Source organism: Synchiropus splendidus, chromosome 17 (genome assembly GCF_027744825.2).
Source record: "Synchiropus splendidus isolate RoL2022-P1 chromosome 17, RoL_Sspl_1.0, whole genome shotgun sequence".
NCBI lineage: Eukaryota > Metazoa > Chordata > Actinopteri > Syngnathiformes > Callionymidae > Synchiropus > Synchiropus splendidus.
In genome coordinates, this window is record NC_071350.1 from 12,426,124 (window position 1) to 12,445,128 (window position 19,005).

Genomic DNA, 19,005 nt, shown 5'->3' on the forward strand with positions numbered 1-19,005 from the left:
ACAATACTACTACTACTACTATTACAACAACTACTATTACTACTACAACAACAACAACTACTACTACTACTACTGCTAATAATAATAATAATAATAATAATAATAATAATTCATTGGATGGATAATTTGTAACCCAGTTATTGAGTGTAAATCTGAAACCATTTTGTCTTACTGTTTCATATGATAGTTTCATTGAATGGAGGTTAGATTTGCATGAACAGCCTCCAGTAACCAGTACGGACTTCAACTATCGGTCAGAGACCTGCCACCTTCAGAAGTTCTGTGATGACTCTGCCATAGTTGGATGTATCAGCAAGGGTGAGGAGACTGAGCACAGGGCTGTGGTGGAGGACTTGGTCACTTGGTGTAAGCTGAACCATCTGCAGCTCAATGTGGCAAAGTCCAAAAACATGGAGGTGGACCTACCGAGGACCAAATCTCCTGTGACCCCTGTTTCCATCCGGGGGGTCAATGTGGATATGGTCGAGGACTATAAATATCTTGGGGTCCTCATAGACAATAAACTGGACTGGACTCGGAACATTGAGGCCAAAAAAGGACAGAGTCGTCTCTACTTCTTGAGGAGGCTCAGGTCCTTCAACGTATGCAGGACAATGCTGAGGATGTTTTATGAGTCGGTGGTGTCCAGTGCAATTCTGTTCGCTGTGGTTTGCTGGGGCAGCAGATGGTGGCGGACACTAACAGACTCAACAGACTCATCCGCAAAGCTGGTGATGTGGTGGGGGTGAAACTGGACTCCTTGGAGACAGTTATGGAGAGGAGGACGCTCCTGAAACTAAGAAGCATCCTGGACAACATCACCCACCCCTCCATGAGCCCCTGGTCCAATACAGAAGCACATGGACCAACAGAGGGAGACTTTTACCTTGAGTATGAAATCGAGCAGTATAAAATGAGGACGCTATAAATGATCTAAGTTATAAAGGTGTCGCACAATGACTCGAGACAGATCGACATTTATTCATTCCCCAATGAATCACTATCAACAATCTTTATCTTGATGTTTTGACTTGCAGCACACAAGTACAGTTTCTGTTTCATTCAAGTGACCTCCAACTGAGCCGCGGCGCCTCCTCGGTGACCGCTGTGACATACAATTCAATCGTCATTAGATCAGATATTTTTTTACGACACATATGAAGATGAATTCACAACAAAAAGATACATTGTCTGGAAAATCATCTGAACATTTTTCAAAGTTCATCCCAGGTGAGATGCTGTTATTGCAGTTTGGATACACAAGAAAGTTTTTAGTATGTCGACCAGTCAATATTCAAGCTGCAGTTTTGTGCTTAAAAATAAAAATAAAAAACCCTGCTGATTCAATATGGTTCAATAAAGGAAATAGTTCAAATAGAAAAGTGATTTCAATTGAATATACTGCTGTCATATATTTTTCTCCATTTAAATCTATTAAAATGGCAGAATTAAAATAAATTCAAAATGAATTTAGACATTTAGTGAACTTAACAAGTTAATGAACAGTTCCATTAACTTGTGTGATAAGAGAGAGATTGAAAAATCAAAAGCACGTGCACAGAGAAATGGATTTTTCACATATGATTGATGGAATGAAGACTAACCCAGCTCCCCAGCACAGATAACCGATCACTCATCGGCAGACAATTTCACCACAACAGTTTAAAAACCGGAAAACTTCCCTTTCCAGACAAACCACCCATAGACATCCTCCATTACCTGCGACACATGCGACAACACGTCCCAACAATTAAAGCCCAAAAAGCCAGTAGATTTAATCATCATACTTTTTCACTCCCCCACAGGACAATTCCGACAGAAACCAAACCACAGTTTCACATTAGTATTTAATGCCACACCAGCTCAGTACAAATCACTGAGCAATGAACATTTGTGAATCAACTGTCAGCAGAAAATGGGAAATGCATTCAGGCGTTCAAAAATGGAAAACTTTTCTAACAAATATTTCAAAGGATATGACAGAAAAACACAAAAGAAAACAACATCCTGGGATTTTTTTGGGGGGCGATTCAGGAACCAAGTAACTTCTCTGGTGGGTGGGCTGGAGAACTTCACCTGAATGATCTGAAACAGACAATAGAATAACAAACAACAATAGGACATGAATACAGGCTGATACAAATGCACTTAAGAAGTATCACAAGAGGCCACTCTATATTACAACAGTTACAACAATAGTTGCAAATTGTTATTTTCATTTTTAAATGTAAATCTTATGAAAACCGTGCTCCAATCAAATTGTCACAAATATTTAATAATTTTAGGATCTTAACATGTAATCAATTTTACTCATTTAAAGATGTCCAAAACATTTTTAAAACTATTTTTTAACTTATTTATGGATCAGATGTTTTAAAAAAGAAAGCTGTTTCTGGCTGTTCATGAATGCACACACACATATATATATATTTATATATATATATATACAGTGGTACCTCGGTTTTCGAACGTCCCGGATTTCGAACACATCACAATTCACATCACAATTGTGAATTCATCAGGAACACTGCGACATCCCTGTTATTATAACATGGAGTCCACTCCTATCTGATTTCTGTGGTCTCCTTTTGGGTCCAGCTGAAAAAAGCAATCGCCAGTTTCTTCTGTTTTCATCCAAGTCTGTTAAAAATCTAGAGTTTTGTAAAACGGGAGGTGTGTTTCCACTCTACATGCCGCTCACGTCGGCAAAAGAGAGAGGGCCACGATCAATATGCATGACTTCACTTGAACGTGTGAGCAAGTGGATCACGGCTACAAGTTTAAACAAAGGTCTGATGGCTCCAAATGCTTCCTCCAAGTCAATCTCAGAAGCCAGCGGGTTTTTACAGCAGCCTTACAGAGCTGCGGCAAAGCTTCATGAACTTCTAACAAAAAAGGAAAACTATGACCTTTTCTCAGGCAAACAAATTTGAGGAACATTCTGCTTATTCTTTTCAACAAAATACAGTAAATCCACCCATGATGTTCATAAATATCAGTCCCCCTCATCGGCTAAGATAAGGCAGTATTCTACCAAGACTATCTCTACGACCATCATTTAGTCAGTATGAAGCCATGGTATGGTATGATAATTCATTTCTAACATACAATAACAACATTTTTTACGACCTTCAATAAACTGGGTACCAGTCCCAGATACGCCCCCGATGGAAATAAGCCCTAACAGCGGAGCACATTGTGTTGCTGCTGCGAGAGCACCAGTGTTTTGGGGTAGTGATGTGCTGGCGAAACGCCCAATAAAACACTATTGATATTGACAGTGGTTACAGACTGACAAGGGATTCGTAGAGAGCAGGAAAATATGAACTGTTTACTAGTTCAGGGCTGCAGTAACCAGAACCTTTAGAAACCAAACAGCAACTTTTAATCAACTACAGCAAAAACATTCTCACAATAACAAACCTCCAACACACACCACCTTCTTTATGGCTGAATTTGCACTTCAGTAGTGTTCTTGAATGTCCCTGGTTGTTAATATTTTATCAGGAAGGACAAGAGTATCTAGGAAAATTGGGACCACTGAGCAAATAGAAAAAGAGGTTTCAGCTGGCAGCCAAGTTGATTATTATTATTAAAAATATTTTTGCCTAATAATCAGTTAATAATACGTTCATGCTCCACTTCTCTTCACAACAATGGAAGCAAACAACGCCCATAAGCTTCAGTGCACCTGGACGATTGACCACCAACTTATCCAGACGGCTGCTATCATTTTTCAAAGCCTTATGCTTTGCTGCGTCCACCACACTCACCGAGCTGAGCTGAGCTGCTGGCAGATTCACTCGGCAAAACAAACAAATTTGTGTCCCGGTTTTTATGGTGAGCAGTTAAAATGAGTTCTTTTGAGTGGAACATTCGAGTGTCACATTTCTTTTAACAGCTACTCAACAATCAAAGGCAACATTTTATTAAATGCAGCAGCAAAGGAAGAGCCGTAAACATGAAGATTAATACGTACAGAATTTGTTATAATAGGTGTTTACCATCGAGTGAAGTCTTCATTTAACAAAGATGTGGGCAAAGTTTGGCCCAGGGGCCACATGTGGCCCATATTTACACGGGCCTCAAAAGATCAAAGTCAAATATAAAACTGCAATTACCCAGTACAAGTATACTGTAATTTGTTAACGCTCCTCGAAGAACAAATTATTTTTTTAATTTTTCAAAATTAAAGACAATTAAAAAAGTGCTGCTATATCGCTTTCATTTTTCACGTTTATTTCTTAGATCTCATGGCCCAAATACACACGATATCTTTACAAATCACTTCATATTATCTTTTTCTTCATAGTCGGCATTTAGCAAAACCAAAACCTTCAGTTTCTGCTCTGAAATTATCACTGCATCAGCTAACCACCAAACAAGGCTTCAAAATACACACACGCATCTCTCTCTGTTGCTATGGCAACAAACAATGAACATGATTTTCGGGTTCTAACTAGTACCCAGCTTTGTCGTCTTGCTGTTGGGTGACCTTTACTCATCTCACGATGAACAGTGAGCATTTGGCAAACTTTTATTGAAGGACAGACAAGGATCATATTTGAATAGAACCAGAGGCGACTGAAATGTGAAGACCATTCTTTGGGCTTCTCCTTGCTGTTGCTTCTGAATACTATTTCATTGTTTTTTTCCTCCCGTTTTTATGCCTGTTTTTCTTCGCCCATAGTTGTTAAATTAAATTACATTATTTGAATTAAATAACACAATTTGCTGTCAAATATATATGAAAGATATTGAAAAAAAAATACCTTGAAATAAAGTGAATTTATGAATTATATTGAGAATAATTAAATAAAATGCATTTAAATATAAATAAATAACTGAATAACATAAGCACATAATGTCATGGTGTAATTGCAAATTTGAGATCTGATTTCAAGACACTAAAATGAAATGTCAGACTTTTTCTGCGCTGTGGCCCTTTAAGAAATGCACTCGCTCACCCATGGCTTACATTAACTTTGGCACTCAGTCAACTCACTATCACGCAGTCACCAACTTATCAGATGAATTTGTCCGAGGCTTTTGTGCAGATTTTGACTGATTTTCATTTTGATGTTTAAAAGACCAGCAGCTGTATCAACTGATATCACATGAAACCCCACTAAGCTCTACGTGAGGAACCACTGTAAACACCTCCAAATGTGAGAATATTTACATACAGTAGAATTATAATAAAATACACTATTAAAATAAAATACATTTTTTGTTCCAGCAGAGTCATTTTAAAGTAATGAAACCTTGAATAATTGTATTACTATGTTTTCGTTTGTGACCGTATCATTGTTCTGGGAGACACAACTTCAACTTCACTCACTTGCTCTACAGTTCATCTGTCTGCCGTGTGTCCTCCAGCCAGTGTTTGAAGACAGCGATGGGATCAATGTTCCAGTGCTTGTGGAAGGAAACAGCCCGCTGCACCGACAGCATCGTTGTCGGATAGTCGTCAGGTCGGGCCTAACACATCCAAATAAGAAAGGTCCAAAGTTGTGTTTGTGCACGAGTAAATAATCAAAGTCAAAACATTGAAACTCCTCGGCGTCTGCTCTGTCAGGCTTGTAAATGGCAGCTAGGGCACCTCCCCAACTGTTGTACCTACAAAAGCACTCGGGCTAACTAACTAACCCGAAACTCTCCTCATAAACTGTCAGTCACTCCCCCCTCTGCCGTATATTACTTGAATTTCGCATCTCGCAGAGCAGCCCACTGGTTTCTCCTCAGGGCTCTGACCTGGTGGAAGAGAGGACTGTGTGTGACGGGGATCCCCAGCGAGGTGAAGCATCTCCCCAGCACCATGTCATCAGGAGCGTCATCTCTGAAGCAGCTGCAGCCGCTGGACATCAACCGGGTCACTGCCACCTGACTCAGCACTATCCTAAACACAGAGTGACACTTCCTGATTGAACCCACATGGATTAGCATGTGACTTGTCAGGGCAGGAGTTAGAAGCACGCCACGTTCTCACCCTCCGCCTCCAGTGATGTAGCTGTATCCGTTCTGAAGCAAGCCGTAGCCGTATCGCTCCCCGAGGACAACCGGCTCATTCGGGTCGTAGCAGCTAAGCAGGTGCCGTAGCCTCGGTAAACTGAAAGGGAGGATGTGTAAAGGCTGCTCACTAAAACCAAATCAACAGAATTTAAAAGACAAAGCAGATTTTGTAAGGGATTTAACCGCGTTTTAAGAACTGCAGCTGAGAGCTGGAGGCGACTCTACTCTGCCAGGCTGTTCAGATAGACAAAAGCTCTTCATTTAGACTTAAAAAAAGGGAACGATGTGATGGCATTCATCCCCGTTTGATCAATGTTTTTGCATTTGGTGAAGCACATTGAGAGAGAAACAAAACACAATGTAATTCCTTTTCTAGCTGCAGTGTGAAATCCAGTTCATTTTCAGAGAAAGATTCAGAGCTGGAACAGTTCCAACAACAGCCTCAAGCACTCACTTTTTTTTTAATTTACCTGATAAGAGTGTCATCGTCGACGATAACAAGCCATGCTGTGTTTGGGACGGCTTTACTGAGGAAACGCTTCATGATGGCGAACGTTTTACCACAATGCCCTGAAAAAATTGGAGGGAAAATCGGCTTAAAACATCAACGTTTGATGCTGTTCACAATGGACTCTCTCTGGAGTGTCTCCCAGATGACGTGGGTGCTGATAACCAGTGAACGCCACCTGGCTACCAGCATCTATTATTGTGTTCCTCTCATCACCACCAGGAGCTTGTGACCATGGCTGAGAGAAGAATGCATTTAACCTTTCAGTACTGATGCAACACATCAGCCGACTAAACCCCAATCCATTTATATTTCAATTTATATTTAAATCTCAGGTGAAGGTGTGGAAGGCTCAAATATCAGAGGCAGCGGAGGTAAAGGTTCAGATGGAAGTGTGGGAAGGAATGAGGGAGTGGGAGATGATGAACATGGGACCAGGGGAGTATGGAAAGGCAGAAAACAGTGTGAGCAGGGAGGCAGTTCAGAATGTGGTATCCAAGTAAGCAGGAAGAGGAGAACCGAATGCTCTCAGCCCATCAGCAATATAACAGCTTAACCACCTTTTCACAGCCAGAATGACTTTGACTGTCTAAACAGATGTCTGCAGTGCTTTCTATATTTTCACTCAAGCTTCGCAATTACATTTTTTTACTTTGCCATCTGGTCTTCAAATGGTATTTTAGGAAAAGTGCTGCATTTATGTGATGGAAATGAACCCTAATAAAATAGTATTTTAAAGATGATTCTTTAATTTCAGCTCTATCCTCCATGTGAGCCAAGGAATGGCCGTCATAAAACGGAAAGTGAGGATGTCATAAGCACTGAAAAATGAGAATAACTTTCTGGAGAGCTACTAGAGAAGTGAAGGCGTGAGAGGTATTTTGGCAGTGAATGGCTTTCAACAAGTCAACGGAACTAGGAACTGAGAATTCGAGCAGTGTTTCTCTCTGAAGAACAATACAGAACTATAAATACAGGGCACACTAGTGTCCAATACCAAAGACAAAATCACCATTTTTTCATATTTTGTAGGTCATATATAATCTGAAAAAAATATTTTATTGTTTCCAATATAAATCCTTTTTAATATTATTCATCATTGAATTGGGTAAAATTATTGCCACCCCATCATTAATTTGATAGAGGAAGTTATAGATTTGGGATTATTTTTTGTGATTTTAATAATACTCTTGGTTGTCTGCTACATGAGCAAACAAAGCATCACAAGGTGACGATGAGAAACCCATGCTGCCTCACCTGTATCAGTGTTGGGAACTCCCAAGGTTATTGTGGGTATCGTATCATCAGAGACGTCGCTGTAATATTCCAAATACTCAGCATCTTTGGCCCATGTGGCTTTCACCACCGGCACTGAGAAAGACAGACAAAAAAAACATTATTGACAAAGCGACATTGGGTCACAAGAAGCTTGTTTATCAGGTGGAGTAAAATGATGACAAGAGTGTAAGTTTTAATCCAGAAAATACATAAATATAATGTAATAAAAAAGTGTTTTAAATAAAAATATATCCCAAAAATACTGGGACATTGCAGTTTATTATTATTACCCCAACAATAAATTAATTCACATTTTCAAAAACCTGAATAAATAATATTTTACAGACCACTGATGAATGCAAATAAGCACTTGCCTCTATCTAAGTGGAATTTCTGGCAGGTTTTGACAGCAACAACCATGTCTTTTTTCGACACCGGTTCTCCCTTCAGAGAGGAGGAGAAAAGATGCTTGATCATACAATGACAAAATGGGGTACAGCAGATTTACAGTGACTCCAGTATGAGTGTATGAGTGTACTATAACAACAAAAAGTTAGAAATAATTCACTCCCGCACTGGGTTTCTATTTTCTCCATTAGAATTTATGCAGAATCTCTGAAACCCAGTGACTCATCTCTTTCATGTAGTAGTGTGTTCATTTACAACATTAAGAAGTTTAAAATACAAAGCACATTTATCGAAAAAATATGTTAGCCAACACAAACTGATGAGTTGTTCTTGTCAAATACATCCTGCACGTACACAGTCTGGCAGGTAGGTGGTGAACGTTGTGGCACAGTTGGCTTTCGGATCCACACAGAACTCTGGCACCGCCGTCAGCTGAGGACCCTTCCCCTCCTCCCAAATATACAGCGCAATCTAAGGAAGCAAAGGTGAGGACAGCTCATTCTTCTTCTTGCTGCTGTTTTCTAGTTCAAGGTCAATGATCCAGAGCTATGGAGGTGAAGAAGAGAGTGCAGGCAGCAAGGAACAGGTGGAGACGACAGAAGAAGAGCAGTACAGTGATAGGATCGTAGTGAGCACTAGAAAGGACAAGATCAGAAATGAGAATATGAGAGTGACTGCTCTGGTGGAGAGTTTTAGAAGGAAAGTTCAAGAAGGTTGTTCGGAATTTGGAGAGGAGATAATCTGGTCAGTGTTGTGAGTTATGACACATCTTTGCTCACACAGAAGATCCTACCGCAATTAAGTATGTTAGGAAGTATAAGCTGGTGTAGTACTTTAATATTTAATAATAGCATGTAATAGTTCTAAATGTAATAACCAAATATGAATATCATTTGAAGTGCTCGTTGATCCCGGCAGAGCTGTTCTGGTGGCGCTCTACTTGACATCAGGCTCATCCATACCTCATGTTTCAGGTCGATGGTGAAATCGGACTTCAACCTCTCGTGTTTAATCCGACTGGCAAGTCTGTAAAACAAAAGACATAAAGCCTCTCCAGCTCAAACTTCAAGCAGGTTTTTGAATCTGAACGCACCTTCGGAGCAGCGGAGCACTGAGAGCCCACCCTGCGGCGGGGTCCGGGAACCCAAACCCGCTGGGCTCCTCAGAGAAAGCATAGTGGTGAATGATGGAGGCGTCGCGGTCGTGGAGGCGCTTTCCTAAAAACCATTCCTGCCGGGTGTAAAGACCGACTTCAGGGACGGCACTTTCTTGCACCACAGTTTAGTGTTATGCCTCACTTCAGATGGCTGATATTGGAGAAGAAGCGGCTTCAGAGCGGGAAGTCTCACTCGGGTTCCCTCCTCGGTGAAGACAAACCAGCGAGCTGAGCGGCCGTAAGTGGCCGAGAGGCTGGAGGAGGGGACATTAGTTAAATTCCCAGATGATGTTTAGGAATGATGGAAACAGATTTGTGGTTACTCACAGAGGAAACGCAGGAACGATGCTCCATACACCATCATACGGGGAGATTTCATGAAGGAGAACAACGATTGGAGCTTCCTGTATCCAGTAGAGCAAAACATTTTACTAATGGGGTCCTGGTGGACTGTCCCAGCTACTCGGGGCGAGTGGCAGGTGGCACACCTTTGGACAATTTAGAGTGGCCAAATGATCTATGCTTATTTGTGGACTGTGGGAGGAAACCAGAGTGCCCAGTGAAAACTCACACAAGCACAGAGAGACCATACAAAGCAAGTTTGCTCAAAAAAGCACAAGCACACAGGTCATAACAAATGTTAAAAGGCATTTGCACACCTCCAAAATAACAGAATAATATTATTAAAAAGTAGCACAGAAGAAGCAGTTGAAGGAAATTTCAAAAGCAAAATAGTTTGATGGTCCACGAAACACGTCAATCTCTGATGGATTATCTGCTTTGCATTCAGGGGTTCACCTTACACACTTCATGCTTCGATTCATCTCATCATAAATACGTCCAGTTGAATGTATTTTTGCCTCAGACAAAAGTGTGAAAGAATGAAGATCATTTACATGATTCAAAAAATAATAATTGCCTTGACTGGGGGACATATTGATTCATAACATTACAAAACAAGTATATATATATATATATATATATATATATATATACAGTAAGTGCAAGAAAATGAAAGCAACAGACAGTTCTACAGTCAGATATACTTAAAAAAAAAGTTTTTTATAGATAAAATACTGGACAAAAGAAACAAAATAACGCAGAAAATGCAGGGCATTAAATGGCAAAATGAGTAAAATATGACAGAAATCATCAACTAAAAGCCATTTCAGCAGAAATTTATTTTATAAATTAATCAAATAATTAAAAACAATGTGTTTTTCATTAAAGGCTCACAACAGTTTAAATAGGAATACCTAAGGCACAAAACATCTGTTCTATTTTTCAATAATTAAATAACAAAACATGGATGCAGGCATTACTTCGCTAATATTTGCATTCTCTGAGAGGGTTTCTCCCCTCTCTCCTGTTCTCTACGCTTCAGGTGGTAATTTAATGAGAGGAATGTTTCCAAAGAGGAAGAGTAGATTCACTTCCACACAGTGTTTACAATGTGTCTTGTTTTCTGCAAACAAAGACAAACATGTTCTCTTCATGAAAGTAGAGGCTCAAATCCACATTGGTATCTGATCTCACAACACCTCATTTGGAGCTATGAATTCTCGAGCTGAAGTGAAGCAGCTCCCACATTAGCAAGTACAAGACACACTCAACATTGACGTCGGAATGAAAAGAATCAGGTTATTGTGGAGCCTGTGTCAGTGGTGTAGCAAATGTGGTGCGATAGTTGCCTGCATGGCAGAGCAGTCCTGGGCGTGTCGACGCTGTCAGAAGCCTTCAGAAACCAACCATTGAAATCACACCCTGGAGAGCGGTAAAACCCCAAACTGCACCAAACAGCTCCCACCTGCACGCCCCTACACCCACTCAACACACTCTTGACACACAAAACACACTCCACATTCGGAGCTAATTCACCATATCGAGACAAAAAAAATGACCAGCACTGTACTCAGCGTCGTAAAACACACAGCTCCACTCTCACAGCTTTTGATTCTGACTTCTACACAAATCCGAATGCTCACTTACTGCAATCCGTGTTTGCCTTGAACATGAGGCGTATCATGCTGTTGGCAGTGATAACAGGAAAATAAAATACTCAGGAAAACAACACAAAATAAGATCAGCTTTTAAGGGGAAATCCCTATGTCGCACCAGAACTGGGTGGTAAAGGAACGCACACAATGTTATCTAACGATATACAGTGGTACCTCAGTTCTCGACCACAATCCGTTCCAGACGGCAGTTCGAGAAGCGAGTTGTTCGAAATCTGACTCGATTTTTCCCCATTACAATTAATGGAAATAGAAATAATGTGTTCCAAGCCTTAAAATAGTCTTTTGTAGGAGTGAATGTAGAGTGTCTGCTGCAGGTGCGCTGTTCCTCTATGTGTGTGGCCGCTGCATGTGGGAGGGGTTGCCGAGTGAGTGACGTCTCTCCAGAAGTGAAGAGGTGCCCGGTGCGTGTCCAGCTCTGAATGTGCGCTTCTGTGCAGTTTGGCTGTGACAAAGTCATAAACCAAGTAACTTAGCTCTGTCCCAGACTCGCCTCATCCCTGTCCCAGCTCCAGCCCACAACAGGACATCAAACCCTGGAGTGAGCGCTCCAGCACCTCCCCTGTGACACTCTACCACGGTCCAGTGCGGAGACAGGAAAAGTTTTACACCTCAATATGAAGAAAAAACAGTCAGTAAATGTAGCTAAAGGGACACGTCTGCATACAGAGGCTGCGTTATACACAATAACAAAGCGCGTCGTGGGTCAGCTGATCGGTCCGCGCATGTTATGTTTTTTCCAATTTTTTCGGGGGCGTTCAAGTTCTGGATTTTCATTCGAAATCTGAAGCAAAAAAATCTAGAAATTTTTGTTCTAACTCTGATTTGTTCGAATTCCGGGACGTTCGAAAACTGTATCAATATGATCATTATTAACATTATTTCACAGGAAACACATGTAAAATGTAAAGCAGTGATATGGAGTATGATCTGCATTATTCAAGCGCAGAACCTTGTGGAACACCATACCTCAACACATGGTTGTTGTTGAATAGCTTATAGCAAATACTGCAGTGTCAGCACGGCATACACTATTTACAAGTCAATATAGCTTCTAATACTTGATATTCCATGTGGAGAGTGAAAACTGTGTTTAAAAAAATATCATTTTAAAAGTGAAACGTAGACTTCATTTTCAGTGAAATTCATCTCCCCTCCAGCGGACGCATAATTGCTCTTCACAGGTGCAACGTGCAATTTTTACAAGCAACTTCGACTAAATTGAATTCATGAATCTATTCCAGATGAGACTTTTCAACACATTTCCGCCGCCTGTTATGAACACGTGAGTGCACTTTATACCCCAAAACATTGTATCAAAAACGAAGCCATCATGGATGTCACGGTTCTCAGGAGACACACGGACAGAACTAGATCACAGTTCAGCCAAAAGACCATAGTCCTTCAGACCAGACCAGATGGTCGGAAGGTCCTTCAGGATATAAAGGAAAGAAAACTAGCAGAATCGTGTGAAACAGTGACCTCTGCCGCTCATAAAAATATTATCCCCAAATGATTCTTCATTTTCATGACACAAGTGGAAAATTATCATTATTAGCATTATGTCCAAATCACTGTCGGGTCATAGGTGACACTTGGGGTGCACATATGACCCCCACTGTCAAACAAGAGGGGATCACATCTGATGAGGATGAAGCATGGCTTCAGTGTCATCATGTAGACTTGGCTGAGCACTTCAGAACCGTTTGTGTAAGTATGTGTAAGGATGATCTTGCTCAGAGGCACACGGGCAGTTACCTGTCCCAGCTGTGAGGACTGATGCAGAATCTCCTGCTTCCTCTCTTCGGCTACACGGACGTGGAAGGAGTTTCTCTGACTCTGGATCACGATGACAATGTCGCCCAAACCTGAGCAATGAAGGAAACCAACCTCAACTTAGTAAAGAGGATGTGCACATTGACAATGTGACTCACCAAGACCTGGGTGTTGGGTTTGATGTGGCTCAGCAGCCTGCAGCGACACATACATGTGGTCTGATGACGTCACACTCACTGGAGCTGGATGGACTAGTTGTACACATCTGGATACTCACGTGACCCGTTTCGTTGGACGCTCCTGCGTGACCTGGCGACCATTCAGGACATGAATGTTTATAATTCCTTCACATTCAAGACATATCTACCTTGTATCTATAGTTCATCTAGGCTATTAAAATATGTTATTATTCATACGAAACAATTATTATCGGCGTGTTTTTATGCATCCTCTAACAGAAGTTTAAAAATAAAATCCCGTGATTTATTTTCTAGCATTAAGGTGATACAAATCCAGTGTGTGTTTGTGAAACAAAACACAATTAGTCACAGATACATTATCGGTATAAAATGCATTTGACGGTTTCTGTGTGATAAACCGACGTGGACTTGAGCCGCGTATTTTATTTTGAAAGCCGAACACCGTCTTTCACCAGCTTGTTCGCTGTCCAGCATCGCTCGCTAGCGACTCCCGTTCAACCATTCCCCGGTCTGGAGGTGAGTGATCTTACCGAGCCAGAGGAGGAGCACGGTGACCAGACTGTACCCGCCTTTGGCCGCATAATGTGACATTGCTCCCGCTGAAGTCGCTTGGCGGGTGAAGCTCAACCTTCCTTCATGATGAACCGATGATGTGCGCCAACTGCTAGCGACTACTGGCGGACGTTAGTGGAATTGCACTAATGCATGTTATTTTTTTCCTTACTAAAGTATTATCCACAAATAATTTTATTCTTCTTTTTCATATTGAGGAACACGATGTTTGTAGCAACGTTGGATGTTTTTTGTTTTTTTTTCATTTTTCTACTTTTTCTTAAGAATTAAGTCTTTCTGCAGCTCTGGTCTTCCAGTTCTTTTTACTTTGGGACTTTCTGCCGGGAAGCCACATCTGTTTGTCCTTACCTGCCAGGAAACAGAAATAAGTTTGATTCATTGTGCAAACAGCATCAAGTACTTGTGAGTCAGTCGTGAGAGGTAAATACTGGAAACTAGTTCATATTATTCATCTGTTATCAGTCACGTGTCACTTGTCAAATTCAATATCAAAACACATGAGCAAACATCAGTCTAATGTTTGCTCGCTCCGATGGTTGAGGAGGGTGAGCATGTATTCCAGAACTCCCTTCTTAAAATAGGATCACATTCATTTTTTTCCAATTGTTCATCTAATCTGACAGTTTGAACTTGCAATATTATATGATTTCCTAAATACATTCTGCATAAGCATAATGATATGATTTCCAAAATGTGTTGTTGATATATATATATATATATATATATATATATATATATATATATATATATATATATATATATATATATATATATATATATATATTAATCCCGTTTATTAATCCTGTTTATCCACCATAGTTTTTATGAAATAAAGAAGAATATATAATATTTTTAATTTTTTGTTAATAATCAAATGCAAATGTCTTCCATATTTTGCTTATTCTCAAAATCATGATGAAAATGTAAGTCATTTTGAAGTGAAACATACGGTCCGTATCGATAGCCATTCCAACCGGAAGTTCTCTGTTTTGTCTGTTCGTCACTACGTTATTTTTAAATGTATTATTAGTGATTGTGTGATAAATATATGTATCACATATGTTTATGTATTTATGATTCAAAATGGTTTTTTTTAATTCAGACTTGCATTTCGACCAGCTGTTCTATTATGAAATCAAACCGGAAGCGGAGTGCATACTCTAACTTGACCTGTCGTCTATTTAACCAGTAGCCCTTGCGGTACTTCGCAGACGAACCAAACATCATGACGGTGGTGAAGCGACTGGACCGAGCTCAGATCACGATCACGGAACTGGGGGAGTTCTTAAGAAGCCCACCAGCTGGCTTCTCCGTGGACTCGGATTTCGGGGTTCACTTCGACCCGGAAAGAGACTTGGTGCTGATTAACGACTTGGACTTGGTCCATCGCGGCCAGAGAGTCGTCTTCCACAAGTCTCTGGGAAGGTACCAAACATGACGCCGGTGGCGGTCAACTTTTCCTAACTACGGTTTTTTGGGTCCACAGGAAGGTTAAAGTGCATAATCTGCTGGACTACACTCAGTTTCGGAGGAGTCTTCTCTCCAAGAGGATCTATCTGCGTGTCTGCGAGAGAAAGGTCAAAGGAGACAACAGAGGTAAGCTTTGAAAGGTGTTTTAAAAAGTGCCTCCAGTCCGAGACTGGTTGCAGGTGGGACCCTTCCCCTGGTAGAGGACATGAAGTATGTGGGGGTCTTGTTCACATGTGAGGGGTGGATGGATCTGATATTCTGGATCAGTTCCTCTCCTGAGGAAGAATGTGAGCGCTGCAGACTTGACTCATTCAGGCCGTTGTGTTTCCAGCGTGGGCGGGTCTTGTTTTCCCCAAACTTCATTTCTCTCCTCTCTGGTTTGTCAGAGCTGAAGCAGTATGTGGTGTGTTTGAACGGCGGCGACCCTTTTATCAGGTGGCAGCTGGAGAGAGCTTTGGACTGGACCATCTCGTCTGTGGCGGGGGAGAGCTACCGGCTGGAAGTAAGGAGAGCGTTGTCTCGCGTGTGAGCAGTCGTGAAGATGGCGACGTGATGGACCTCTTCTCAGGTTGACGTGAGGGAGCTGCTCGACAGGCACCGAGTCGAACCCGGAGCTCTGTGGTCGGACGCCTCCTTCACGCTGAAGTACTACTCCGACGCGCTGTTTGACTTCCCGCACTGGTTCGGCTTCAGCAAGAGGAGGGTTCAGGTGCTTGTCCTCGCTGGTCCGGGTTCCTCTGAGCGGCTGGCTCACTCTGATTCTGCTGACTCTGCAGCTGAGGCAGACATGAAGACATGCGTCCGGCTGCTCCTGAGGCTGCTGAGAAGGTATTTGGCGACGATCAGTCGAGGAGAGGTCACGTGTTTGGGTGAAGATCTGCTTTGTTCTGGAGGAGAGAGGACCTGCTCTGTCGTCCTCAGACATCCCGAAGATCAACTTCATTAAGTGGTCCCAAGTCAAACTGTGCAACTCTTCAGTGATTCCCGAATTATAGTGTAAATACACTGCAGAAATCACTGCATTTCCACATTCACGAAAGGTCGTAGATGGAGTTTCAGTTTTGAGCGACTTGTTGCTCAACAGTCAACCGTCCTGCCAGAGTTGTATATCTTGGAATAGAATTTATTTTATTTTATTACTTCTGAAAAGGGATCAATTTCATGTGAAGTGTGGTGAAGTATGTGTATGGTGAAGTAAAAAAAAACTATTTAAGGTGTCACACTCTTAAAATCATTCATCTTTTAAGAAGGAAATCTGCAGTCTTGTTGGTGAAGAAATATGCTTTCAAATATATATATATATATATATATATATATATATATATATACAAAATATGCTTTCATATTATATATATTTTGTTATATATCTATATATAACAAAATGAGTTCATCAATTTTAATAAGTATTAGACCAAAAAAATATTTTTAAAAAAAATATAAATTAAAATGTATTAAATGGTTAACATAATTATTTTTGTCAAATATTTTGATTAAATTTTGGAAATTTGAAAAAAAAAATCTGATCTCACAATGTTGTTTTCAATTTTATTTTATGATGTATATTTTATTCACTTGCACAAAAATGTAAAACATGTCCAAAGTGATTCAAATGTGGAATCTGTGCAGCTGCTAATAAAATGATGCTGAAATGCCGCACAAACTGGTCCCAGCTGGATGAATCACGGGATGAGCAGGAGTGTGGACGCGGCGCTGGTGATGGTGTCGATGTACTCTTTGTAGTTCCTGCTGCAGAAGCGAACCAGCAGGTAGTTGAGGATTCCCACCACACACATGAGCAGCAGGAAGAAGAGGATCCTCTTCCCGAACAAGTATCCCGGGGTGCTGCGCAGGCAGAGAGTTAGACGGCAGAAAGCGGAGGAACAAAACTCTTGTTCACCTTTGAGAGGTTTGGCCCAAGTAGCCAGCGAAATACTTCTGTCTGACCATCAGGTAGATGAGTCCAGCGAACGCTGCTGGAGCTTCCAGGAGGAGGAAGAAAAGAGCACACACTAGGGTCAAAATCATTCTAGAAATACAGAATCTGAACTGGTGATTTTCTCAATATTTTTACTGCCTCAGAATAGGCATGAAGAGTAACCCTTACAATCCAATGTTTTGGGGTCAAAAGATCGAGTCAGACAGCACTCGCTCTATAAAAGTTGGAGTGGTCCACCTTGTGTGAGTCATTCCTACCTTGACTGAGACAAAGGCCGGCGCACCACATGACTGCCAGGAACGTTGGGTAAACATCCATACAGTTGCGACTGCAAGAATTACACACTGTTTCTGAACAACGGGAAGTTTTGCAACCCTGCAGTCATTAAAACACGTCCCTGAAATGCACTCTCTTTCCACCAACGATCTTGAAGTGTGTTATTAGAGCAGAAGACTGAGACCCAGATCAGCCAGGAAAAAGTGAGCTGCTCTTAGCGTGGCACTGGTGCAACAGTCTGCAACCATCAGTCTGTTATGTTACAGCTAACAGGAACTCTCTGAGCATTTTTAGGAAGTTAAATAGGTCCATAAAAGAGTATCTTCCTTGTAATTTGAGATCAAATCTGAGCAATAAAAATACAGTTATTCATCTGAAATAAAAAGAAAAATATTCAAATAAATGTAGGCTTTGAAAAACATACTCTGAATGAGAAGATTTTTTTTTTTTTTTTTACCTGGCACAAGAGAGGCGCTGGAAGGCGGGTGTTTTATTGTGCTGGCATTCTTTCTCAACTTTGTGGGCGAAGAACGCTTGAAAAGACGCGCAGGAGCATCATTCAGTTTCAGATAGAGAGAATGAATGAAGACGTTTTGGTGAAGGATTTGTCTCACCATTTTGAAGGACGCTGAGGAGCGTGACGATGACGAGCAGGTAGATGTTCTCCACCACCTTGCTGTTGTCCATGATGAGCTCTGAGCGTGCAGGAGGAGCAGCAGGTTCTGAGGGTTGAGCTCACACAGTTGCTGCTTTACTTCCCCTCACACATTTTGAAATCCTCCTCAAGTGGAAAACACACTCACACAAAGACGTGTACGAGCTCAGTTGAATCACTTTGATGTCAATACATTTAACTTGAACAAAACAAACTGTGCGAATACATAAATAAATAAATTGGAAAAGGTAGATGATGGGAGGAAACCAGAGTTACGGTGGAAACACGAAGATTTCTGGCAGATCCGACTGTGGTAAAACAGCCCCGCCGAGTGGCTATAAGTGGTAGTGCATGTCAAAACAAGACGACGGAGGAAACGAAAACGACCGTGAAAGCGCAGTTCTCTTGCATTCTGTTCATTTCGATTTTGGTCCCATTTACATTTGCGATCACCAGTAAATCCAGCAAAACCCACATTTATACCCACATTATAGTCATTTATATCTAACGCTGTGTCACCGTCCTCCGCAACTCCCATATGGTCTAGCGGTTAGGATTCCTGGTTTTCACCCAGGCGGCCCGGGTTCGACTCCCGGTATGGGAACTGCCTTTTTTTTTTTTTCCTTAAAAAAAGAATAGTAATTCAACAAGTTCCGTGGACATTTGTGCCACACAACTCTTATTTCTTGCTATTCACAGTGGATGACGGATATAAAGGACACCCCCCTCCCGGCAGAACTCC

General features: G+C 41.2%; 3 protein-coding genes and 1 non-coding gene across 5 annotated transcripts; 2 read left to right on the plus strand and 2 right to left on the minus strand.

The window, feature by feature from the left end:
* Window positions 1-1,158: 1,158 nt before the first annotated feature.
* b3glctb (beta 3-glucosyltransferase b) lies at window positions 1,159-14,004 on the minus strand. Of its 2 annotated transcripts, none has more exons than XM_053847781.1 (16): window positions 13,884-14,004; window positions 13,431-13,462; window positions 13,312-13,348; window positions 13,136-13,245; window positions 9,690-9,766; window positions 9,505-9,616; window positions 9,300-9,436; window positions 9,169-9,232; window positions 8,561-8,677; window positions 8,173-8,242; window positions 7,778-7,891; window positions 6,483-6,582; window positions 5,990-6,109; window positions 5,755-5,899; window positions 5,342-5,481; window positions 1,159-2,085 (listed from the first exon to the last, which is right to left on the minus strand). In XM_053847781.1, the coding sequence occupies exons 1-15, from the start codon at window positions 13,942-13,944 to the stop codon at window positions 5,347-5,349; spliced, it is 1,431 nt and encodes a 476-aa protein (XP_053703756.1). In that variant the 5' UTR covers window positions 13,945-14,004; the 3' UTR covers window positions 1,159-2,085; window positions 5,342-5,346. The 2 variants fall into 2 exon arrangements, with proteins under 2 accessions (XP_053703756.1, XP_053703754.1); XM_053847779.1 differs by having other exon boundaries at window positions 5,755-5,920.
* LOC128748791 (mesenteric estrogen-dependent adipogenesis protein-like) lies at window positions 13,858-17,050 on the plus strand. Its single transcript, XM_053847782.1, has 6 exons — window positions 13,858-13,869; window positions 15,138-15,351; window positions 15,413-15,522; window positions 15,783-15,898; window positions 15,965-16,105; window positions 16,173-17,050. The coding sequence occupies exons 2-6, from the start codon at window positions 15,152-15,154 to the stop codon at window positions 16,185-16,187; spliced, it is 582 nt and encodes a 193-aa protein (XP_053703757.1). The 5' UTR covers window positions 13,858-13,869; window positions 15,138-15,151; the 3' UTR covers window positions 16,188-17,050.
* On the minus strand, window positions 16,964-18,304 carry alox5ap (arachidonate 5-lipoxygenase-activating protein). Its single transcript, XM_053847783.1, has 5 exons — window positions 18,223-18,304; window positions 18,066-18,141; window positions 17,590-17,660; window positions 17,294-17,375; window positions 16,964-17,238 (listed from the first exon to the last, which is right to left on the minus strand). The coding sequence occupies exons 1-5, from the start codon at window positions 18,293-18,295 to the stop codon at window positions 17,076-17,078; spliced, it is 465 nt and encodes a 154-aa protein (XP_053703758.1). The 5' UTR covers window positions 18,296-18,304; the 3' UTR covers window positions 16,964-17,075.
* A 491-nt stretch (window positions 18,305-18,795) lies between these two features.
* trnae-uuc (transfer RNA glutamic acid (anticodon UUC)) lies at window positions 18,796-18,867 on the plus strand. Its single transcript has one exon. It is a non-coding gene; the product is annotated as a tRNA-Glu (tRNA).
* The last annotated feature ends 138 nt before the right edge of the window (window positions 18,868-19,005 follow it).

Excerpts from the sequence above, each read along its gene's own strand:
- alox5ap (XM_053847783.1), bottom strand. The coding sequence starts at position 18,295 with ATGGACAACAGCAAGGTGGTGGAGAACATCTACCTGCTCGTCATCGTC. Across the intron at positions 18,142-18,222 it reads CCTCAGCGTCCTTCAAAATG|CGTTCTTCGCCCACAAAGTT; the intron begins GTGAGACAAATC and ends CGTCTTTTCAAG. Across the intron at positions 17,376-17,589 it reads CGGCCTTTGTCTCAGTCAAG|CTCCAGCAGCGTTCGCTGGA; the intron begins GTAGGAATGACT and ends TCCTCCTGGAAG.
- LOC128748791 (XM_053847782.1), top strand. The coding sequence starts at position 15,152 with ATGACGGTGGTGAAGCGACTGGACCGAGCTCAGATCACGATCACGGAA. Across the intron at positions 15,352-15,412 it reads TTCCACAAGTCTCTGGGAAG|GAAGGTTAAAGTGCATAATC; the intron begins GTACCAAACATG and ends TTGGGTCCACAG. Across the intron at positions 15,899-15,964 it reads GGGAGAGCTACCGGCTGGAA|GTTGACGTGAGGGAGCTGCT; the intron begins GTAAGGAGAGCG and ends ACCTCTTCTCAG.
- b3glctb (XM_053847779.1), bottom strand. The coding sequence starts at position 13,944 with ATGTCACATTATGCGGCCAAAGGCGGGTACAGTCTGGTCACCGTGCTC. Across the intron at positions 9,767-13,135 it reads AGTCCTCACAGCTGGGACAG|GAAGCTCCAATCGTTGTTCT; the intron begins GTAACTGCCCGT and ends TACTGGATACAG. Across the intron at positions 6,110-6,482 it reads GACGATGACACTCTTATCAG|TTTACCGAGGCTACGGCACC; the intron begins GTAAATTAAAAA and ends CCTCCCTTTCAG.